General features: G+C 38.6%; 1 protein-coding gene across 1 annotated transcript; it reads left to right on the top strand.

Annotated features, from left to right (window-relative positions):
• Window positions 1–379: 379 nt before the first annotated feature.
• On the top strand, window positions 380–24,313 carry LOC127446273 (caveolae-associated protein 2-like). The gene is made up of 2 exons (XM_051707045.1): window positions 380–1,242; window positions 18,076–24,313. Exons 1-2 carry the CDS (start codon window positions 691–693, stop codon window positions 18,970–18,972), a joined length of 1,449 nt encoding a protein of 482 aa, XP_051563005.1. The 5' UTR covers window positions 380–690; the 3' UTR covers window positions 18,973–24,313.
• The last annotated feature ends 1,703 nt before the right edge of the window (window positions 24,314–26,016 follow it).

Raw genomic sequence — 26,016 nt, 5'->3', positions numbered from 1 at the left:
CCAAAAAGTTACTTAGCAAGTCTTTCTTCATGGGAAAACACACACCTTTGTTCATGTCTTTCTACCTCTCTGTGTATCTATTTCACTCACTCCCTCTTTATTTCCCTGGCACAGATGAGGTCATTGTTCAAACATGATTCTCAATATACTATTTCTCTCTTCAAGATAAACAGAACAAGACCTAGAGGGACAGAGAGAAAGTTAGTTGGGGGGAGGCTCCACATGTGGAAAGAGTTGCTCATATCCCACCGTACACACCCACGTACTCGCACTGGACACATGTAAACATAAAACTCCCTCAGCAATGGGCTGAGCTAACTGCCATGGTAACCAAGCTCCACCCCTTTTGGGTGTGGATGGGCTTTTTAAGCTGCGTGGAAGCCTCTGTGCTGCTCTTCCAATCGCGCCAGAGAGCAAGAGAGGGAGGGAGAGAGAGACAGAAAGAGAGAGAGGAAAAACTGAGAGTGTGGCTATCTTCAAGAGGGGGTGGGAACACTGAACCTGGAAGCTGAAAAGTTTTCCCAAGCCTGTAAACAAGAATCAAAGCTTGTAAGAGCATTGAGGCATTAAAATCAAGTGGAAGAGGAGTCCGGTACAGCACGACTGACTTACTTAAAGGTGAAAGGAAAGGAAAGAACAAGACCATTTTCCTGTATAGAGTGATCTGTCAAGATCAAGAACAGCCTCAGAATGGGAGAAGATGCAGTACAGGCAGAGAGGAGCAGCATGATAAGTGCACATGAGAGCCAGGAGCTAGTGGTGCCCACCCCTAGCCCCACACAATCTTCACCCACCCATAGCCTCTCCCATCTGGGCAATGCTGCCACCATGGCCCCTAGTGGAGAACCTAGTAGTCCAGGAACTGGGGCCAACACAGGCACTCTCACCAGAGATGGAGTTTCAACTACAGGCCCGGTGAACGCCATCACAGTCCTGACCCTTCTAGATAAGCTGGTGAACATGCTTGACACAGTGCAAGAGAACCAGCACAAGATGGAGATGAGGCAAGTTGAGATAGAGGGGGCCGTGAGGGGCATCCAGAACGATATGACCAAGCTGTCCAAGAGTCACACCTCCACCTCGAACACGGTCAGCAAGCTACTGGAGAAGAGCCGTAAGGTCAGCGTCAACATGAAGGAGGTCAAGGACAAGATGGATAAGCAGGCCACCCAGGTGAAGAAATTGGAGGTCAACCACACTCACCTGCTTAGGAGGAACAACTTCAAAGTGCTCATCTTCCAGGTAAATGGAGAGTGTGTGCTTGTGTGTTAGTGGGGCAGTTGGTGGTGTGGGCTATTTGAAGTTCTCAGGTAAAGACACATGAATGATTGCATTGTGTGTGTTCATTGCTGCATGTCTTTGTGGAACCAAGTTTAACTGTTTTCAACTCCAGCTCCAGACAATTAGGGATATTACTTTTTTACACAGCTGAGTAAAGTCTAATGAATCAGACCAAATTACTTCATAGTTGGAGATAACATCACATGTCTCTCTCAGGGAGGGTCCACTTCTGAAGCAGGGGAGAAGGGTTATAGTTCAGAGTGAAAAGATGAAAGCAATGCTGAGAGGGTTTGATTTGACTTAGGGTCATTTTGAGGTGGGGCAGCATGGAAGCAAAAATTAGCTGGTCATGTTTTATCTCTACTGCTAAAGGCTGCACAATCCAAACTGCTGAGTGTGCTGTGTTTGTCAAACCTGAAATCAATTTCTTTGTTTATTATGGAAGTTCAGGGAACTTAGAGCACCTAAATAACTATTTAATCAAGGACTCTGTTCTACTTTCTCGCAAAGCATGTGCTTGACTCAAAGTATTAACCTTAATATCCTGCAAGAGTGTCCCTGTGTTTCAGAAAGAAAAGCAATAGGGGCTCTAAACTAAGAGAGAATGAGAGAGCTCGAGAGAGAGCGAGATACTCAATAGGGAGGCTTGTTTTGAAGCTTAGCCAAAAGCTATTATTTAAAACACAATAGTCTTGAATAGAAGGTGTGTCCAGAGATCAGCTACAGTGCAGCGTAATGTATATCCTGTTGTCAGAAGGCTCGTGCTGAACTGTGCTATGCTACACTGGCTAGCTGCTGTTTGCTGCAAGACCTGCAATCAGTCAAATGACTCAATGATTCCAAAGTAAGAGAGAGAGTTGAGAGAGGCCTTCCATTTTCCCCTACCTTCTCCCAGCTGTGTGGTTACTGCAGAAGTACACAATATACAGACTAAGAGAAAGAGAGAGCATAGTGAAACACATTTTTCAGAAAAACTCTCTGTGCAAAGAGATGTTTAAACTAAGAGGGGAAGGTAAGTTTCCTTCAATGAGTTAGTGTGAAAACCCTCAGCTTTTCCCCTCTGCCATAAACAGCTAGAGCACTCTTTTTGAGAATAGTTGTTTTGTTCGCTAATAGCCTTCAGAGACAGAGTTCTGTTTGATGCAGCTCCACACAAATGTGCATGTTGCTATGGCATCTACGTTGTTTATTTGTAGGAGAATTTTCAGAGTCTGATAGCTGTGGTAGATAGATGAGGATGGAAGGTTTTCCCATGCACACTTTTTCACACCGTTCACTGTTCATTTCTCTTTCTCAAAATGTTTTTGCTCTCTTTACTTGCAGAAAGAGATTTAGTTTGCAATTTTTAATTGTCTAAGCATTCGCAAAGCAGTTCAGACATGTCTGTTCTTGTTCTAAGGGAATATGTGTGTAATCCATCTCTGGGCTCTTTTGGTTCATTGATCTGCACTGCATTATAAGGATGGGTGGGACTAGGGTGGACAAAGGGGCAAAGTGTTCCTAGAACTTGGACATTTCCTACCCAAACATGCCTAAAAGACCCACACACACTTTCTCTGACTATGCTCATCTTATTTACTTTAATGTTCCCTCACTGTACCCCCTTGCGCTGTCTCTTTGGGTTGCCTGGGTTTCTCTTGATATGATATGCAAATCACAGTCCAACCAGTACTGCAATTCTCCTCAGCTAGTTAAACAGACATGTTAAACTTCAGCAGGAGATCCAAGCAGACCTTTCAAGTTAATTCTGCCAAATTTTCTCACATTTATATACAAACGTTCACTATTGAACATACTTGACAAAGACTTTTGTGTGAAACCACTTTTGTGGTTTCGTCAGTCAACAAGTAGTTTATCTCTTTAAACACTCTTAAATTTATTTCCTCATCACCAAAGCAACGTTCAGGTTTTCACCACACCAGCTTTGCCTGTGTTTTTCACTTTTATCTTGCCCTGCTGCTTGTGGATTGGGGGTGTTTGGCTTTTCCCCCTTAGGCGGACTACATGAGCGAGAGAATGCTGCTCTTGCATAAGCAGAAACTCTGGCTCAATCTCTCACATTCCAGAAGTGGAGCAAGTCTTTCCCTCTCTCTTTAAAAGATATAAATAGGCAAATTACCACAATCAAATAGACCTCAATGAGACATGGATCTAGCCTTTGGTGACCAGAGCCATAGAAGAGACAAGAAGGACAAAGCTTGTAAAGTTATTTAGCTTATAAGGAGATTTCCTGGGTTAGGCCAAACAATGTTGTCATTCCTTTTGCAGTTGTTAAGTATGAAGCAACTTTCAGCAAACATTTTGAATTCATTTTCCCTGGGTTTTCCAAAAGTCAACATATGGATTGTGTTATGTATGCACAATATCTGCAAGTTCTCATTATGATCAGTGCACAATGCTTCAATTTTCATCACACTAGAAGCCAAATCTAGGAATGCATGAGATGGAATATTTTTACTACTAGCCCTGCACTATCACCTAATAAGGCTATCTGTGCCTCTCCAGGGAGAGTAGAGGAAAGAGATGGAGAAATAAGGCCTGCAGGGAGAGAGAAGGGAGACAAGAGTGTTTGTTTTCCTTTGTCCATCAAAAAGCCATTATCTCACTCCAAACCCAGCTTGCTGTTACAGTCCCCACTGGTGCACTATCAAATGAAAGCGACCAAAAAAGACTAGATGGGAAAACGGCTTCAGTACAGTTGAGGATTTACAACATACCTGTTGCTCAGTGATAAAAGAGAGAAAAAAGAAAATGATTTTATTTGAGGCTCTTTTAGAGTGGCCCCTGCCTCAGGGTTCACCCTATGCTATTCCACTGCACTGGGTTAAATACTGTACAAGCATGTGAAATGTGTGACATGAAAGGGACTGGACTTCACAGTCACAGTTAATCTACATACTAGGGTATATCCAGATGATGACTATACACACATACAATAAGTGTAACAGACTTTTAAAATGAGTTCTCAGTGTTTATTTAACAGCACTCACTATGTATATTCATATCCACAACATGTTTGTAGTTATTCTGACAGGTATATAATAAACTGCTTCCAGGTGCTGATCACTCCCCTTTATTCAACTCACCCAATGAATCAAATTAAATGCAAACAAGTCATTCAAATCCATATTTGACAATCAAATCTAAATGAAGATGAACAAACTGAGCATTTATACACTAACAAACACATAAAAGGAAAACAGACAAATGCACACCAATAGTCAAACCGAATAAGGAGGTGAAGTCTGGTCTGACAGGGTTGTAAGTGTAACACACTATGCCTTCCTGAGTTGGACACATAATGGAATTATCTATAAAAACAGACATGATTTTGCACTAAGTTTATGAATGCTGACAGATCTCTGGCTCTTTGGTTCTGCCTAAATATACACACACACTGGAGAGACAAAAGCTGTTATTGTGTGTGTCCTGTGACATGGAGAAATGCTAGCACAGAGAGAAAACCATACACACTCACAATGCCATGAGATCTCATGTTGGGAGACATGCTTCAATAGATAAACGCTAGGACAAAGCATCCAAAAAGCTCACAATAGACTTCACATAAATTATATCAAGTAGCAATAAAAATGTGCCCTTCACACTGATCTTCTCAACCTCTTCTTAATGATAAAGGGTAAGTAAAAAATAAACCTCTTTGGGGTGATGCAAGCATCGGTTCTGGATTACCCTTTCTGGGTATACAGTATTCTGCAATTATTCACATTATTCTGCAATAATGTGCAGCTGACTGCACATAATCCCACTTAATACATGACTACTTACCAAATAAATAAGTAAATGCACATGAAATATTTATCTGATTTTAAATTATTTTATTATGGGGAAAAAAGATATTTAACAAAAATATTTAAAGGCAGAATACTGCAATTGACCAATCATAATCAAGAATTCCAGACAGCCTGCTATTAAGATATATATATAAATACACACACACACAAACGAGAGAATACACAAAAGTTTTTAATAATGTACAGATTTTGCTCTTATGCAAAGAAATTGGTACTCTTATACACCAAAGTGGCATTAAACTGATCACAATGTATAGTCAGGGCATTAATCATGTGAAAAATTACTAACCTGTCCAAAAAAATAAATAAATGGATATATATATATAATATATAATTTTTGGACAGGTTCTGTTCAGTTCTATTGCTTGTCATGCACATGATCAGCCTAAATGTAGCCAACTATTTTTTAAGGTTTATTTGTTTGTGATCTTCTCTTGTAGAATTTATATATATATATATATATATATATATATATATATATATATATATATATATATATATATATATATCTTTTTAATTAAGTCTACATTCTATCAATTAATATTATATAATGAAATGTTATAAATAATAGTGATATTAGCTGTCACTGTTTGAAATAATGTACAATTTACAAGTATTTCAGTTGAGTTTACATTCATTTGTATAAAAAGCACTAAAATTGTACAGTCTCTTTAAGAGTTCAATGAGCGTCTAAAAGTGTTCCGGTGTCGTGCTGATTTCTGACTCCCTATATGTTTATGGTCAGGGGTAGATGTAGGGGTGGGCTTTAGGGATAGGGACCAATGACTCCCTACTATGGTTAGTGTTAAGGGTGGGTGTAGGGTTGGGCTTTAGGGATAAGGACCAATCAGGTAGTTGGGAGTAAGAATCTGGAAGGGAGTTAGATTTCGGCTCAACACCGGTTCAGCGAACATAACGAGTTTCTCGGTTTCTTTACCGCATCTCTGCTATGTGTGATTAAAATGTATGTTTCTCTTTACTTTTTGATCAACAACTGACTGTAAAGAACAGAAAGGATATTAAAAGACACATTATTCAAAAAAAAGTGGAGTGTGTGGATCTAATCTTTTATGGACACACATTACACAGAAGAAATGTTTTAATCTCAAACAGTTTTTAACAAATCAAGGTGATATTCCAGGTATTCCATTACTTAAATTTCTAAAAGATAAATTCAAGCACTTTACCAAGCAACCTTGTGTGAACCCTGTGAACAGTGTAGAGGAAAGTGACAGAGATTTTGATGTTTGATTGTTCATTTCATTTATGATCACATGAACAGAAAACAATGTTGCAAATTCCGAAATATCTAGTTTTGCCTCGATGTGATTCTTCACTTATTTTGGTTTGCGATTTTTCAAAATGTAATATACATTCACTGAGCACTTTATTGGGAACACCTGTACACCTTCTTATTCATGCAATTATCTAATCAGCCAATCGTGTGGCAGCAGTGCATAAAATCATACAGATATGAGTATGGAGCCTCAGATAATGTTCAACAAGTAGAATGTGGAAGAAAATTTGATCTTGACCGTGGCATGATTGTTGGTGCCAGATGGGCTAGTTTGAGTATTTCTGTAACTGCTGATCTCCTGGGATTTTCTTTAGAGTTTACTCAGAAATGTGCCAAAAACAAAAAACATACAGTGAGTGGCAGTTCTGCGGACAGAAATGCCTTGTTGATGAGAGAGGTCAACAGAGAATGGCCAGACTCGTTCGAGCTGACAGAAAGGCTACGGTAACTCAGATAACAACTCTGTACAATTGTAGTGAGTGGAATAGCATCTCAGAATGCACAACACATTGAACCTTGAGGCAGATGTGCTACAACAGCAGAAGACCACATCTGGCACTTTATTAGGACTATAGTGTTAATAAAGTGCTCAGTGAGCATATTGTCCCATCTCTAATGTAAACACATACACAAACAGACACCTACACTTGCGCACACACAGGTACACAGTAAAAACACACATACAAACACACACACACACACACACATACACATCACCACCATTCCACCGTTCTCTCTTCTGTCTCTCTGTCTCTCTCTCTCTCTCTCTTTCTTCCTCAGTTTTTGCAAACATTCCTGTGTATTAAGGAGAGAGAGAGAATTTACATGAGCACATGCCTGTTTTTCAAGCAGAGCACATGAACACCGTGTATGAGGTTAAACAGCTGCTTCCTGCAGATATGATGTTAATAGGTGGCAGGAAGGGGAATGCAAGTGTGACGCTCCTGTTCTACCCGCTCCGTACATGGGAAGCGGGTGCGCTAACAAGGAGGCTAAAGGCTACCGCCCCTAGCGTCAGTCGCTAGTGCACCTCTTGAGGTCAGGAGAGTGAGGTTTATACACATTGCACAGCTATCAATCAGCTGGCTCCTGTTACACAAGCATGTTTTTAGCGAATCACATGGGCTGGAGGCCCCACTGCATCACTAGAGATAAAAACATTACATGAGCCTGCTAATAATCCCCCACCATCCACAACCCCTTCAAACATAGCCACTCACTCTCCAATAACATTCCACACCCCATCCCTGACCAAATATTTGCCACCAATCCTTCATAATTAGGCCTTAGGTGATGTGTCTGTCAAGTGTGTTTAGAACATGAAGCCAGTATTGAGAAAACAACTGGATAGTGTCACTGATAACACTTTAATTGACAGCAATGTTAGGAGAGAGCATGGTAGAGAGAGGGGCCTGCATTTGTGTGTGTGTTTGTGAACATAAACTTCTAGTCAAAAGTTTGGACACACCTACTCATTCTTTATTATTACTATTTTCAACATTTTAGAATAATAATTAATTCATAAAAACTATGAAATATTAGAATATGGGATAGGGACTAAAAATGGTTCAAGAGACAAAAATGAATATCGAAAACAAACAACATTTTCAGAATTACACCACTTCCTGTTACTCGAAGAAAATGAGGCTTCTCTCTTTTTATTAGAACATACTGTAAGCATGTGCTTTCCTATATTCTGAATACCTTCACTGTAAAGTGCCAGATGTTGTCTTCTGCTGTTGTAGCACATCCACCTCAAAGTTTGACATGTTGTGCATTCTGAGATGCTACTCTGCTCACTACTATTGTACAGAGTTGTTATCTGAGTTACCATAGCCTTTCTGTCAGCTCGAACCAGTCTGGCCATTCTCTGTTGACCTCTCTCATCAACAAGGCATTTCCGTCCACAGAACTGCCACTCACTGTATGTTTTTTTTGTTTTTGGCACCATTCTGAGTAAACTCTAGAGACTGTTGTTCGTGAAAATCCCAGGAGATCAGCAGTTACAGAAATACTCAAACCAGCCCATCTGGCACCAACAATCATGCCACGGTTGAAATCACTGAGATCACATTTTTTCCCCATTCTGATGGTTGATGTGAACATTAACTGAAGCTCCTGACCCATATCTGCATGTTTTTATACATTGCACTGCTGCCACACAATTGGCTGATTAGATAATCTCATGAATATGTAGCTGTACAGGTGTTCCTAATAAAGTGTTCAGTGAGTGTATAATTATTACACATAAATACATGGTTAAGAAAAGGGTCTGTGCATGGGCCTTTTGTGGGTACACTAAGGTTTATTTTTAAATAATAATTCATTCCATATAAGGTGACATTTAGTCCAAAGGACATTTAGTGCAGGAGTGAGATTTAGATTTAGGTTATATTGATTTTAGATGGCCAGATGTATATTTGAAATACTTTAAATGTTGTTTGGGGATATATTAAATATAAGAATCCATTTATTGTTAAGATGTTATATAGGCTACAGTATACTATGCGTGTAATGTTTTCCATGCTGATAATTTCTAATCGAAATGAAAAAAAAATAATAATTAAAAAACAATTTTTAGTCCCTGGTATAGGAATTATGCAGTGACAACAAAATGTTAAACAAATCAAAACTATCTTATATTTTAAATTCTGTAAAGCCACACTTTACCTACATTACAGCTCTGCACTGGACATTTTCTCAACTAGCTTCATAATATATCCACCTGGGATCCTTTTTAAACAGTTTTGAAGGGGAATGCTGGCCACTTGTTGACTGCTTCTCCATCACTATAGAGTCTAATTAATCCATTTAAAAAAAGATGAAAAAAATAATAATAATATAATCACATATTTAAGCACAATTTATATTTGTCTACAAAACTAATTTCAAGCATTTAAGCTTAAGGCTAACCCTATAGCCTTTAGAACAAAAGGTTTTCACAAGAAACATTCAGTACATTCAGTCAGGTGTGACCAGATTTTCGACTGGTGTGTTGTATGTGTAATTGAAATGAGTGAAGCTCTGATCAACTTTACGTAATAACGGACACCAAAGCATATGTATATCAGCACTGTCTACATCTGGCCAAAGCTAAAATAAAACCTGTTTTCTCTGAAAATGCATTGCTTGAATAACCACAAAAAGAGAAACGTTATTTACCTCTTGTGAGGTCTTTGTATATTTATCTCCTGCACATAAGAAAGCATGTATCAACTTATCACAAGCGCCCATGTTGCCAAAGGCAAGAAGGACTGGTTTAGTACACAAATGAATCAAATGTAGAGTATCATTTGACAGGCTGCTCAGAACGAGGCAATCATGGGCTGTGTCTCGTTTGGAAGGATGCGTCCTCCGGAGGTCACATTTGTCGGCCGCATACGTCATCGAGGCTGTCTCATTTCAGAAACGCGAGTAGGACACTTCGAATGCAGAATTCGAATGCGACCTTCTTTCACGAGAATTCAAAGGATGCATGAGGTGTATCCTTCGTGGGCACTCACAACCTACAATTCTTTGCTTCAACGGAAATGTCTAAAGAAAATGACACCAATTTGCCCGTAAATATGATGTTCAAACGCAATGTTAATTCCCAAGTTAAAGTACCTCAGTAGATGGGTGCAGAGTATATAATATGTATAATTATATTAATATATAATTAAAATAAAGTATTAGACTAAAACTACACCTGTAAAATCTATTATATCTCTCCTAAATTTTACCTCATACATTCTCTTCCAAAGGGAATTTGTTACCTTCTCACTCAAAGCACTGGCACTTGTTAAAGAGTGGCATGCTGTCATAGCAACCATGTTACGTTCCGTTTCCGTTTGTCCTTCAAAGTCCGTCTCGTTTAAACGAGACTTGTTTAAAGGAGGACGCTTGGTATACTGCAGCCTTCAAAGGATGCGTCCTACCTAGCACGCAGCCTTCGAAACGAGACACAGCCATGGTCTTTATCAGTGTTGGGTAAGTTACTATTAAAAAATAATTAATTACTAACTACTAATTACATCTTCTACAGTGTAATTAGATTGCTGTACTAATTACTTTGTTTGAAAGTAATTGCATTACTTATTACTAATTACTTTTTAAAACCCATATCAACCTTGACCAGATGAACAATACAAGGATAGACCTGAAACTTCTTTTAATTCTTTCAAATAAATAATATTAAATCACATAAATTATTCTTGAAATGGCCAAAGAATTTAAGGGGGCAGCGTTAAATTAAAAAACATACATTTTAACATCAGAAGTTAAATTTCGATTTTAAATTCACTATTGTTTTATATAGAATTGTTCTATAGCCTATACAGTATTTAATGCAATTACATCAGAAGTAATAGTAATTAAATTACGAAAAATAAAGAGTAATCCCTTACTTTACTTTTTTCAAGGAAAAGTTATTTAATTACAGTAATTAATTACCTAGTAATGCATTACACCCAACACTGGTCTTTATAGAAAAAAATATATTGTGAGAGAAGTCCAAAAGATTCCCACAAAACTAAATATGAAAAAAGTGAGGAGGATGTAGTCATTTACAAGTGATTTTCAGATATAAAATGAACTGTTTGGTTCACCACTGAGGAAAGGAGAGGATCTTGTGTCCTAAGGAAGCCGTAATGCATAGGAGGAATGTTTAAACCTGCATGATGTTGCTCTATTCTATTTGCTGCTTAATTTGAACAGAGTATGTAACTTTGTATATGCGAATCATCTGAAGTACTGTAATTAACAATGCACTAGTTCTGGGAACAAGATGAACCTTGTAAAGTCAAGAGAAATAGTTCACTTAAAATGGAGCCAAGTCATGACGCAAACCACTGTTAAACTCAAACATATATCAAAATGTCAACATTCCACTCTCATTCTTAGAGGCTTTCCTGCATGATGAAGGTTTGTGAGTCATGGCATTGCTGTACAATCTCCAATTTAGACAGAAACGTGACTTAATAATTGTTGATAGACATTCTTCCTGCCATACAGGCTTGTCCAGTGGCTCAACACATCTTATTTGTTCCTTTTCATAGACTCTATACGTTTGAGATATAGACTGCTTTCTTGAGCCCTGAGGACAAAACCAGAAAACATGCAAATAGAAACAAGCAACACACTCTCATGACCAAACAATCGTGTGGGGACTTTCTGCCTGCTCCACTAAAATGTTGCCTTTGGAACCCTCCATATTAAATGTCACTAACATGTTGGATTCAACTGATTTCAGAGCAGTCCATTGCTTTACACAATGCTACATTTTAATTCTGTCATTATTTACTCATTGCTTTAATTTTGTATTACTTTTTTGCTCATTGTTTGCCATTGTTTGCCATTGGACAGATTAGCAGCTCAAATGAGAAAAGCACCATAAACATGGTCATAAAAATAATCCATGCTATTTGTGGGCTGTACTCTGGATCTTCCAATGATGTGTGATTGCTTTGTGTGAAGAACAAATCCAAATTTAAGTCTTTTATCAACAATTTACGTTCCCCTGCCGAAATGTGTTACGATAGCTTTGACGTCGGTGATGTCAAATGCCACTTGCTCTCGCATGTAATGTAAAAGATTGCTAATGTTTGGATGTGTAAATCTTTTAATGAGATGCGCAACACATCTTTATGGAGAGGAATATTTTCAGAGATTAATATCTTCAGTTTCACACTGTTACTCATATGGAGCTGTCATATGCTTTCAGAAGACTTCAAATGCCATATGATTTGAAATACTTTTATGGTGCTTTTTAGTAATTTTTGGAGTACTACTTGCATCTGTTAGTTACATCTTTTGTATTTTTGGTTTGTTATATTGTTGTTATATTATTGGTTAGGTTTAGGCATAGGAGTAGGATTAGGTGTTCAAAAATATACATATTATAGTGTATTGTAAATAAAATTATCATGACTACATTTACTTGCCTGTTACATGTTTTATATTGTTGATAAGTTGTTAGGTTTAGGGTTTCAGTGTTGGGTTAGGTGATCTAAAATATCAATATAAAAGTTAACTAAAACTCATATCTACAAGTGTAATTAAACATATTGCAGTTTAACACTAAATCCGAAGATTGCTTAGCCTGTGACAGAATCGTCCGAACTGAGGTGAGAACGCTATGACAATGACATATTGATGATGCTGGCAAAAAGTCACTACGGTGACATATTTGTCACGAGACTGACCAGAAACAAGCATAATCAAGAGCAATGTCAAAGGCATCAAAGCCATACAGGAAATGCTGAAGCTGTAAATACACAGCACTGATTCATCCATGTTTTGTCTTAAAATCTATACCTTGAGAGATTTACATTTGAGAAAAATCTTAATCTCATAAATGCTATATTTGTATTTATCTTTGGTCAATTTTGCCTTGTTAAAAAGGAAAATACTAATACAACAATGCATTTTAGTTGTGTTTTTGCAGGGCAAATCTCAAAATATTCATATTTATCCCTGAAATAGGGGGGTTAAATATGACAATACGACAATTTTCCATTACTTCAAAAATCGAAAATTGTCCTTTTCTTCAATTTTACTTTTTCTTAAAGAGCACCTATTATGGTTTTTCAAATATTACCTTTCATGTAGTGTGTTATATAGCTGTTTGTGAATGTAAAAAAGTCTGCAAAGTTTCAAAAATCAAAGTGCACGACAAATGGAGTTATTGACTCCCAAAAGAAAGAACCGATTCTGAACACCTGAAACGAGTCATTAGTAATTCCAGACTTACTTCCTGTACTAACCTGCGTAATTTGGTAACAAAAAACATGCCTCTGATCTTCAATGGCTGCTCGTGAACAGCTTTGTCCCGTCGTCAAACACTACACTAAGCGGTAGACCAATCACAACAGACTGGGACATCTGACCAATCAGAGCAGAGTAGGCTCTCTGAAAGGAGTAGTTTAGAATGAATCCTTTAGAATGGATCATTGAACGAGTCCTTTTTGACACTGGGAAAAAAAGGTAATGCTGCAATTTAAATTATGAGCAAATTAGTGTTTTTTGACCTTGGATGCATGTAAATCTATTGTATGAGACCTTTAAAACAAAATTAGGCACATTTAAAAACCATAATAAGTGCTCTTTAATTGTGACTTTAGGAACTATTTTTTTAATAATTGACTAATAACCAATTTTAACTCCCCCCCATTATTTATATCATGATCAATGGAAACATGGGTAAATGCTTCACGCTGCAACCCCCCAATGTTCAAGCCAAATCTACGACCTTGAAACAGACCATTCGAGAGCCGCGACCCACTGAGCTCCAACTTGGCGCCAGATCTCTACACTTTAAGTGGGTCATGCAAGCATAAAGGCTTTGCGTTGTTCGCTCTGCATAGTGGATGATAGGGGTTTGATCTCTCGCTAGCTGGCAGAAGCTGGTACTGACGGATCACGTGTCAGTCCTCATACCACTTGTATCACTTTTTTATCTAGTTTATATACAACGCATAGGATACTAGTAATAAACAATGGTGACCTCTTCTGAATTGCTTTTCATTTCCTTTTAAATTTAGGGTTATTAATCTTTTCTTATGCATTAAGGCTTTTATACGGAGTTTACTTGCCATTCCATTTCTCCTTTTATGATATTTATTTCTAACTGGAAGGAAACTTTTGCTCACTGGTGGCTGGCCTGCTGTGTGTCAGCTGCTATTGTGTTGAACAGCTCTGAATGTTGCCCTCCTCGTTCACTCTCACTCTAAGGAATTATACTATTCTATTCTTATAGTTCTATTCATTAATACCTTTTTACGGAATTTACTTGCTGTTAGAACGGTCAAATTTCCGAATTGGCAGAAAACTGCCACATACTGGTTGGTCAGTCCAGCCAGCCGCTGTTGCATTAAAGAGCCCTGAATTTTGCGCTGTCATTAAAAAAATAAAAATAGGCTTCATAAATGTATTGATATCTATTCTAATCTATTAACACCTTTAAAAGGAATTTACTTGCGAATAATTTTAGGAATCAGGTATTCTTCACTTAACCAGCCACCATGGCATGTGGCAGTTTTCTTTCAGTGAATATCATACAAGGAGATGATATTTGTATATTTCTGGTCCTGCCAATGAAAAGCATTAATTGAATATAATGAAGTTTACTGTTATTGCGGAGTGCAAAATATGGAGACTCGTATAACTGCGCTTTCGGGACATTCACAAATCAAATGGAGGACTGCTCTTTACTCCCAAAAGCGATAACGGTAACAGAAATGCAACACAACATGTGCAGTACTATACAACATGGTGCGGGCGAGAGCACCCTTGGCTGCTGGAGAGGAAGAAGAGGAGAAGAGGATGAGGAGCCAATTTATACATACGATTTTCATGCAGGGCAGCAAGTTATTAACTTTTTCCTTCCCTCTCTGATGAATGTATAATGATATTAAATGATCATAAAATTTAGGTATTTAAATTATATTACGTGTAAATTTGCGTTTGTCCTGCAGGTGTCTGCATAAGTCTGTGTCCTTACGATGTTCTTATTGCTCTACGATTACTCCAGAGCACTTGTAAATCTACGAGTATTTTGAAGTACTACTTAAACTACAATGGCTTTGGTAAACAGACCGCAAAACTAAGATGAATCGTAAGATGGATTCTTTGATCTACTTAGGCTTACGATACTTTTGGGAAATGAGGCCCTGGTAAATTGCAAGTATATGCTCCGTATAAAGGCCTAAATACATTAAATATATATATATACATATATATATATATATATATATATATATATATATATATATATATATATATATATATATATATTATTATTATTATTATTATTATTATTATTATTATTATTAATTAGGTTGGACCTAATGTGCAGTAATAAGCACTCTGTTCCCTAACCTACTACCCCCGTGCTTATGGTATAGCCCACTGCACAAATTGCAAGACACAAAAAAATTGAAAAATAAAAAATTGGTGATGAGTCAATTATTCCAAAAATAATTTCTAAAGTCACAATTTATAAAACGTAAAAATGAAGAAAATTAGAGAAAATATCAATTATCCATTCTTGAAATAACCAGTAAAAATGAAAAATGAAAGTTTCAAACTATTACGTTTTTCTATTTTTGCATTTGGATTGTTATGGTCTGAAAAAGTAATTGTAAAGCATTACATGGACAGAAAACAATGGGAATAAAAAACATTCTAAAAGAAAACATCAAGAAACATTACAGTAATGACAATTTAGAGGTGAAATTTCATGAAAATAAGTCACAATGAAAAACATTGAATTGTCCTTAAAATAGGCTTAAACTTCTTTATGAGAAGTAGGTTTTCATTTTTTATTTTATTAATTAATTAGTTAGTTTATTTTCTATGATTTGGGGGTGAAATGTGACAGATTCGCCCTCTTATGTTTTCTAGTGAAAGAAAAAAAAACAGTTTATATAATAGATTTAGCTGCTGAAAGAATAAACAAAGTATGAATAATATATTTTTTAAGTATCCCCTGAAGGACGAGTACTTGTGTTTATTTGTTCTTGCTGTGGTAACAAGTGTAACTTGGTGCTATCAATAAGTGGCATTCATTGTTGTCTAATTTATAATCTGTTGGAACTGCAACAGCAAATGTGTATCACAGATATTAACACTGTAATACAAGACTATGTATATCTTATACACATTCCACTAGTTCTTTTAGTTTTTCAGGCTGATTTTGCCCAAAAGTTTCACTCCTGAAATGCTCAAAATAAAAAATAATAATAATTAGGATTTCCATAGGTTTATCATTTTGCATCTCCTACTACAATACTGGTTAATTTTTAACATGTGCTGATCAGGTCATTATTAAGGAAACATAGCCACCTCCAACATTTAGACTATTAGTGGTGCATAAAGGTACCACGGGGTCCCTTCAGCCTGTGTAACCCCATGCATTAATGCACCCATGCTCACCACAGCCAAAAAGTGGAAAGACTGTGACACTTCCCTATTTTAAATCCAGATGTAACATTACAGTAAATCTTACGTCACACTCTGTTTTCTACAGCTGAGTATTTAGTGTCCAAGTTAATGCTGACTAATTGCTCTAGTAACCCCAGTCAATGTTTGATGGAACTTAAAAAATGGAAATTTCATGTTAAAATTTGCAGGGAGTTGGCCAGGTATATTCTCCAACAATTAGCAATATCATACCAATACCTTTGATCCATATTTGCCTTCCAAAGTAAAGTTCTGTGGTAGGTTGGACAGATTTGCCAAATCCCAAAAGTGATATTTCACCCCTGATTTAGTGTATCACAAATATCCACAGGGATTACCGTCAGTCATTATGTATCCTTTCTGTTCTGTTAGGTTGAATCTATCCCCACAGTTCGACAAGCTAAACTCACATTCCCTCACACACACAGAGTTTGTGAGGCCAGATTTTCAATGAGGGGTTCAGGGGAGAACATAACCTTTCTATCATCTTAGAAGAGCAGATGTGAACATTAAGACAGTTTGTGTTTGCATTTACGTGTACATTTGTGTGTGTGCTTTTCTTATGTTTACAGCTGTTCAAAATAAGAGTTCAAGCGATTAACTGGGAGGTATCCTGTGTGAAGTGACCACACCCGTATGAGAATTTAGAGTTTTATCGCTAAGAAAGAGGACTCTGACTATCCTGTGCATTTCTGTCATGCCATGGAACATTCTGATGGGCGGGGGGCCAAACAGTGCTGCTGTCCAGGTGTCCCTATTGCTGCACTCCACCCCAACTGCTTCCTGGCCTGAATCCTACTCCCTTTCAAAGCCCTACACCACACTTCCCTGCTTTATCTTTTTTTTTTTTTTTTTATTTGCCTACCTCCCTCTCTTTCTGTCTTGGCCATTTTCCAAAACTCATTGGAAACTCTGATATAAGCAGTGTAGGGTCATGCCTGGCCTTCCTTCCCCAGTCTCACTATTCTTGAGGCTTTATGATTGTCTCCAGGAGGGAAAAGAGGGGAGGTATACAATGTTTTTCACACTAAATGTTCTTGTCCCCTTGGCACCAACATTTTTACAAAATAGTGCATCTTATGTGTAGTTACTCTATATTTATACTTTTTTGCTACTTCATAGTAGAAGAATGACCCTGAAGACATGATGTATCGTCTAACACTGTAACATAACACTGTATTGTCTTATGATATTCTGATACAAGGTGTTTTTTCTCAGTGGTTTTTTTAGCTCTCTGGTTAGGGCTTTCAGAGAAGTTTATGAAATAACAAAATTTTAAATTGTTTAGAGTAAGAAACAAATCAGACTACTCAGACTTGTCAAATTCAGTGCATTTAGATTATTTTAAGACCTTCTGATAATTTATAGTTTGTTTTTATAAAATCAGGTTATGACTTTTGAAACTATTAAAGATAATGTATCTCCTACAAAGACATGTCTGTCCTATGCATCGTCGGAATTTTTACACTCCAGTTTTCCAGGCAAATACAAATACAAACCTTGTCAGCAGTACTTTGGGAACTGACTTGGATTTCTTTGAGGTATTAGAAAGTTGGGAAATCAGTGCCTATTACATAGCGTTTTTTGCAATCCAAAAAACACCAAACTGGGCAGAACTGTATAGTAAGGTTAATCCTATGTGGATTTGAGAGGGTGACAATGTATATGTAATATGTAAGTAGGTGTAAGAGTAAACTTAAAAATGTACTTGATCCTCACATACTGTTGTACATTTCTGTTGTGCAGGAGGAAAATGAGATCCCATCAAGTGTCTTTGTGAAGGAACCTGCACCGTTACCTGAAATGGAGGAGGAGACCTCGGCCATTGATGCCAACCGTTCTCAAGAGGAGGGTCTTCAGACCATTGCCCTCTCTTCGGATGAGGAGCAGGGACCAGAGGAGGATGAAGATGAAATTTTGGCCATTTTGGACCTTGAAGCTGAGTCCAGAGTTCAAAAATCTCGAGCTGAGAAGATCAAGCGTTCCAGTCTGAAGAAAGTGGACAGCCTGAAGAAAGCTTTCTCCAGGCAGAATATTGAGAAGAAGATGAACAAAATCAGCACCAGGATTGTGTCACCAGAAAACCGTGAAAAAATCAAGAAAAGTCTGACACCAAACCACCAGAAGAACCCTAGTGCCAAGAGCTCTTCCTTCAAGGTCTCTCCCCTCACCTTCAACATCAAGAAGGTTCGCAGCGGGGACAGTGAACCAGAGGCTGAAGCTTCATCTCAACCTGAAAGCTCACCAAGTGCCATCGCCTCCATCGAACTGGCTCCAATTGAGAGCCCAACTGAAGACCTGCCCTTCAAGGAGGTTCACTGCCAACTTGCACCAGGACAGGAGGAAGTTATGTTGGCTGTGGAGGCAATGGAGAAGGAGGTGCCCAGCATCCTGAATGGCACAGCTGAGATTGAGCCTGAGCTGTCGATCACAGAAGATGTAAGTGAGGAGTATGCCCTTTCTACGACACTGCTCCAAGATGCCTCTCAGATAGAGGTGTCCCAAAATTATTTACAGGGAGAAAACGAAGAGGAAGGAGAGGAGGAAAAGGGAAAGGAAGACATGCAGGATGAAAAGTGCCCTGTAGCAGAAGCTGCAACTGCAGGCCAAGCAGAGGGTGTTGCTGTAGTGCAAGCATCCTAATGTCCTGACCCTCCATTCCAGCTTTGACACCCTCCTTAGCTGAGAAAACACTCTCTTCCTTATCAGTGCCAGCCATCCCCCAAGTACCCAGACATCTGCCCAGTCCTGGCAGAGTACAGTCCTTGCAGAGACTTCTTGTCTCTCACAATATAGTCTATTCAAAGGAAAAATTCAAGGACTATGTGACTTTTGCAAAGTAGGCCCCTTAATCCTGTTGCTAGTCCTTAGTCCTTTAAGCATTTAGTGTTTATTTTAAAAAGTCCATGTGAAAGCAGTCTTATTAACTAAGCTGATACAACAGTCTGTTAATAAACATTTTACTTGTGAGAACTCACTCAAACTGATACTACTAGACATTAATGTTACACTGTTGGCCAGACCTTTTGTTTTGTCAACCCTGTTGTGGTGCCTATCTGTCAGCTATGAAAGCGGGCAAAGAAAAATAAAATGCTTAAAGCCAAAAGAGTCAGCAGGTGCCAAGTGCAATCCATCTACCCGAAGGGAATGTTTTAACCATGGCCTGGTTCTCAGCCCCCAATTCATTTCTTCTGGAACAGCTTGTGCACAGCTGAAAGTGATGTTGGCTATTTGCAATCAAGATAATTTGCAGCCTTGATGCCCTTTCTTCTGATTAAACAACAAAAATACAAAATAAATATATTACAATGTCTCTGTCAGTGTTGTAGTCAAGACCACCTAAACTGAGACCAAGTCAAGACCAAGACCAGAGTGTATCGAGACAGAGACAAGACCAAGACTTTGAGGGGTTGAGACTAAGTCAAGACCAAGACCAAGGCAGGGCGAGACAAAGTCAAGACCAAGACCAGACCAGTGCGAGTCCCACACTGCATGATACACGATAAAATGTGGAACATGCAAACCATAGGCACTCCTTAAATTGATCTGAAAGATTCACATTCCCATAAAAACACCCACAGAAAACAAATGAAGATTCCTCTTCATTCACCTCTTTTATTGCCATGTGTGTGTGTGTGTGTGTGTGTGTGTGTGTGTGTGTGTGTGCCATGAGAAATGTCTTGATAAAATAATCAAAAGGCATTGTAGAGGTAAATTGTGTGTGAATTTTCCTTTGTTTTCTATGAGCAAACAAATATAAACAAACACTAAGGAGCTGAAATCAACTTAACCATCTTTATTCAACACTCCTTTTCCAAGTTTTACCATCCACCTAAAACAATAAAACTTTTGTGCATCACATCAGGTTTTCTGGATGACTCTTCCCCTAGAAACCATCATTAAGTACAGAATATATCAAACAGTTATTCAGTACTTAAGTCTTCACTTTTCTTTGTCTTTTCTTAAAAAATATAGTATGTTTTTTGTTGTTTTTGAACCAACAACAAACCTTGTATAAATGTGTGCAATTTGCTAACCACATAGCTAAATATAGAAAATAGAACAAAGAATGCCAAGCCTATTTAAAATTAAATTTTTTCATATAAGTGGAGGCGCATTACTCGGTCTCCACTCTCTGCTGTCACATCTCTAGCTCTCTCACCCAAGTGAGGGAGTGTTACCGTGGTGTGTAGCGTTTATGTCAGAGCTGACATCAGCTAATGTTGATGTAATGTAACTTTATATACATTAGCTACATAGCTTTATGTGGCCTGTCTCGTCATTGTTTATCACAAGCAAAAACTTAACTTGGGAAAAACAATTTGTCAGTACATGCCCTGTACTTTCAATCTCTCACAAAGTTAACACTGCATTAGCTACATCCCTCAATATATGTTAATTAAATTAGGTAGCTTGCGCACCTAGCTAGGTGGCAAATAGCTGGCAAGCAACTGAAACTAGTGCCCTAAAAAACAGTAAATACTTAGCTAGCTAATATGTATAGCTAATACTCGCTAAATCTCTTTGGGTGAGGGGTGAAGATGAGATTAGGTACAGATGCTGTGTTCCATTCAAATCGGATGTGGGATATTCCACTTGATATATCCAATCTCCGACTAAAGGCATTACAATGCCAGATGCTCGGAAGATGACGTTAAAGGAAACAAAACTGCAATGCTCCCGTTAGCTTAGCAGGTGTTTGACTGTCACCAGAGATGTCTCCTAGCAACCCAATTCATAAACAATCTGCAACGCTTGCATTTGTGCTACAGGTGTACGATTATCAAAAGAGAGTATAATTTAACGTTTTGAACACCTGCTACTCTGCTAACGTTTGTTAAACAAGCTTTCATATCATGTAATATAGGAACTTTGGCTAATTTATCTATATTATTTAATAAAAGTGAATGTTTATCACTTATTTTATACATCTTCCTGGGTGCCGACAAGATTGTGTGACGTCACGTACCTGCATCTCGGCGAAATCGGAGTTTAAAATTTCCGCACGACTTTCCAAGTTGTAAATACGACTTCAAGTGGCGTTCCATTGCAATTTTCCCTGTAGGAAGTTGGAAAATCCGACTTTCCCAGTTGAAAGGAATGCAGCAAGAGGCAGACTGCTAATGTTAGCTAGCTAGCTTTGCTAGCATTACTTACACTTAGCTTACCTTTCTTTATGCTTCCATTCTAAGTGCCGATAAACTTTTGACGTGATCCCAGCCGTCTCGGTTAGTATTGCATTGCAGAATTTACATACTGCTGTGTGATTTCTTTTGGACGCTTTTTTGCAGATGAACTCTTTGTGGTTTAGGTCAGTGTTTCCCAACCTTTTTTCTGCCACGGCACACTTTTTACGATTAAAAAATCCCATGGCACACCACTATCCCACATAACCATCGTCAATAGTTTTCCTTTTCAAGAACTTGTCCATGTTTTCTGTTTGTCTTAGTAGCGTGAACTTGTAATGTTTGAAATCGGCTATGCAAAAAACGCAAGTATCATAGGTATGCTGTATAATGAGGTCACAGATGCCAATACGCTAACTGGATAATGAAAAACCAACAAATTTGTGTCTTTTCCAATTTGTAGATTTGTTCTTGCAAATTAATTCTTGCAATGGCACAGCAAATAATTTTTTTGTATTTTCTGGAAATAAAGTCGTACTGAGTCAAAAACGCGTTGTTGATAGAGAGAGAAAAAAAACACATAAGTCGCTATGACAGAGGTTGGATCCGGCAGGCACTAGCACCCGGGAGCAGCTGCCCGGCCTCCGTTCAGATGTCAAACGCGCTCTGTGAAGATTACAGTACCTCAGAATCTACACATCAAATCACGGTGTTTTTGGACTTGTTTAAAACAGGAGAATTTGCTTTTAGTAATCGTATGTAACAGTTCTTCATAGTCTTTTTATGTTTCATGAGAGAAACATGACAAGTAATCCACATCTGTTCATAACATCTGTAACTCTATGCTGTGCACAAATAAACAGCCTTTAGTCTTTGAGTAAAACAATACACCAGTTGTATTCTATTCATTCATTCGTTTCACTAACTGAATGTTTTTACTACAAGTGTGACGATGAAGCATAATTTTGTGGGCATGTGAGGAGTTGCGTTTGACAGCGACTAGAGGTTGTTAGAACAGTAATGTTATGATGGGCAAAATATTTAAACTGGTTGCGTAAAATACTTTGTAATGGAAAATATATTGAATTGGCAACTTTTAAACTCTTTTACTGTCCCTATGCCTTCATTAAAATACTGGGAAAAAAATGTATTTTTTTTATTTATTTTTATATTTTTCAAGGAATTTGATAATTTTCCATGGCACACCTGACAATCTTTCATGGCACACTAGTGGGCACAGTGGTTGGGAAACACTGGTTTAGGTAGACAAATTGTATTACAGAAGATTTGGCTGACATCTCTCAGACAGCCACAGTTTCTTCTCATGTCTCCCGCATTTACTTTCTTGGAGTGCGTGTGAAGGGAGGTGGGGAGGGGTGACAGCCTTAACAGTAACAAAACATTCAAATTAGAAATGAGTCAAGTTATTGCTTGCATTTGAAGCAGGAAGTTTTACATCCAATCACAGTAATGATGTTAACAAATAAATCAGACAATGCACAGGCAATTTAGTGATATCCCGGTCTTGAAATAAAATCCTGAGTCCTCTTTGTTTGAGACCGAGACAAGACCGAGTAAAAATGCGGTCGATTCCGAGACGAGACCGAGACCTTCAAAAAGTGGTCTTGTGACCAATCTCGAATAATACAACACTGGTCTCTGTTTATCAGAAATATATACAGGGTCCAAAAGAAGTTGGAAATCCAGCTTGGAAGAGTATTTACATGAACTACAAACATTTTGTAGTGAAGAATAAACAATTAGATTACCCTTGTTTGTCCTGAGCACACATCATAAAATATCAGTTCTGTGTTTGGCTTGTTTCAAATCTGAAATGCATCTTACATGGGGATCCTTGTCTTCCCTGAGTTCCACATGTGTCTTGGACCTTACTAAGAAAGCATTCCTGCTTTTGATATATGGCTTTTTCAGAGACCATTTCTCAAGCTCCTGTTGGCATGGTGTTGGCTGAGAAAGGCCTTAAACATGCACTGTGGGACCAGTCTAGATTACAGGCATATGGAAGTGATGAAGCAAACATTCAGCCCAGCTGGATGCAAATTAGCCCCCAAATGTGTGGAAAGTGGTGGAGATCAGAAAAAGTGAGAAAAATTAACATTTATTTTGATTGTTGAATTGAATTCAAGTTTTAAAATATAATTTAGGATGCAGAATACCCCCTTCCACCCCCATCATATTAGTAGCAATACAAACAATTGATATTTGTGCACACTATGCCACTCACTACAATACACACCCTATAATAAAATGATGCTGTTAGCTGATATATTTGAAAGAAAAGAGTACTGACCAAATAGAACAGTACTGACCAAACAAATGGGTCTGATTTTTTTTTTTTTTTTTGGAAAATTATATAACACTATAACAAATAAGACTAAAATTATCATCTCTTTTTGTGTTTGTTATGTCAATTGTGCTTTCTGCACAATGTGAGTAATTTGAGCATATTTTCATTTCAATATTCTAACGCTGAACAAAAATATAAAAGTGTGTATTTTTGCTTTGGGTGGATGTCTCTTTCAAATGTGAAAAGGGATTAGGTTTTACATCTTTTGAGGCTTTAAAAAAATTTTAACTAATTTTTGCTGATTCTTGTAATCCCTAATCTATATTTGCATTTCCTTAAAAAAGGTAATTGCATCAATGACTTCATAATATATAAGAGATCTATATGTAGTCTTAGTTATCGTATTTTAGAAGGCTCATGCCAAAGAAAAGGCTCAGTTACAGCAGACACCTCATAATGTTTCTGTGACACCTGTTTACCAACTTGTTATTAAAGCACGCTCTGTTAAAACTGTTCTTTTAATGCAAATAAATAAAGATTTTGAACCTGGCGTTTTCATGTCTGTCTGGTTTATTAGTACTATGCTTCTCACACTCCTGTTATTCTGTAGTACTGGCCAGAATATGACTCTAGCCTGATATGGCTGTGTAAAAGAATCGGGTTCTTGGGGTGAGAAAGGAGGAATCGGGAACGGTGAACTTCAACTCATATGGTATGTTTATTTGCTAATCAAAACAAAAACACTCTCTCGCAACACTCTCATGCCACACAGGCTCAGCGGGTGTGTGTGCGGGTCTCTCTCCTCCTCTACTAGCATCTGGCTCGCTTTTAACTCCATCTCCACTCTCACTGCAATGACAAACATCTGTTAGAGACAATCATTGACAGGTGATGATCCTTACTGTTCTCATCTCCCAATCTCGCTCTCCATTCACAAGCCAGCACTTGACCACGCCCCCACCGCCCGATTCAGGCCAGGGAGCCATCCGGCCTGCCCAGTACCCCCCCCCCCATTCCTAGAGAGGAAGTCCACAACAGCCATCTGTGCCCCCTGCCTGAGGATCACCTCGGATTTAAACGGCTGAAGAGCCAGATACCAACGGGTGATCCGCACATTGGTATCCTTCATGCGATGGAGCAACCGGAGCGGGGCATGGTCTGAACAGAGGGTGAAAGCCCGTCCCAGGAGGTAATACCGAACGGTGAGGACCGCCTACTTGATGGTTCTCAATGGTGCTGTACCTTGCCTCTCTCGCCGAGAGCTTCCGACTGATGTACAGCACCGGGCACTACTCCCCCTCGACCCGCTGAGACAACACTGCTACCAACTCTCCGTCCGATGTGTTGGTCTGTAAAACAAATCAGGAGCATGTAACAACGGCCTGCCACAAAGCGAAGCTTTCACCTGCATAAAAACTTGTTGGCATGGCTCCGTCCACTGGACAGAGTCTGGGGCTCCCTTTCTAGTGAGATCAGTCAGTGGGCTGGTGATGTCCAAATAATTAGGCACAAACCTTCTATAGTAGCTAGCCAGCCCCATGAACTGTTTCACCTCCTTTTTGGTCTTTGGTGTCAGCCAGGCTGCAACCCCTGTGGTCTTATCAATTTGGGGATGCACGTGCCCTTGACCCAAGTGGAACCCCAGATATCGTACCTCCACCCATCCAATTGCACACTTCTTGGGGTTCGCCAAGAGTCCCACCCACTGCAGCGACCTCAGAACTGCCCTCAGATGCTGCATATGCCGCTGCCAATTATTACTGTATATAATGATGTCATCCAGATAGGCAGCATGTACATAGAGTGCGGTCTGAGTACTTGGTCCATAAGGCACTGAAACGTAGCCAGGGCCCTGAACAAACCGAACAGAAGGGTCATGAATTGGTGTAAGCCAAATGGTGTGGAGAAGGCCGTTTTCTCATGGGACATTGGTGTTAAGGGGATCTGCCAGTATCCCGTTGTCAAATTCAGTGTCAAATAAAAATGAGACACGCCCAACCGATTGAGCAGTTCATCAATACGAGGCATTGGGTATGTGTCAAATTTAGACACCGCATTGACCTTTCAATAATCCACACAGAACCGGACCGAGCCATCGCTCTTTGGAACCTGCACCACTGGGCTGGCCCAGTCACAGTGGGATAATTCTATTACCCCCATATTGAGCATGGCCTTTAATTCTTCCCAAAACACCTTTTTTGTGTTTGGGTAATCAGTAGGGATGACTGCATACCACTACCCCTGGGTTTGTTT

Source organism: Myxocyprinus asiaticus, chromosome 9, assembly GCF_019703515.2.
Source record: "Myxocyprinus asiaticus isolate MX2 ecotype Aquarium Trade chromosome 9, UBuf_Myxa_2, whole genome shotgun sequence".
Lineage (NCBI taxonomy): Eukaryota > Metazoa > Chordata > Actinopteri > Cypriniformes > Catostomidae > Myxocyprinus > Myxocyprinus asiaticus.
Note: the sequence above shows the minus strand (reverse complement) of the source record. Positions and strands in the feature narration are given on the sequence as shown.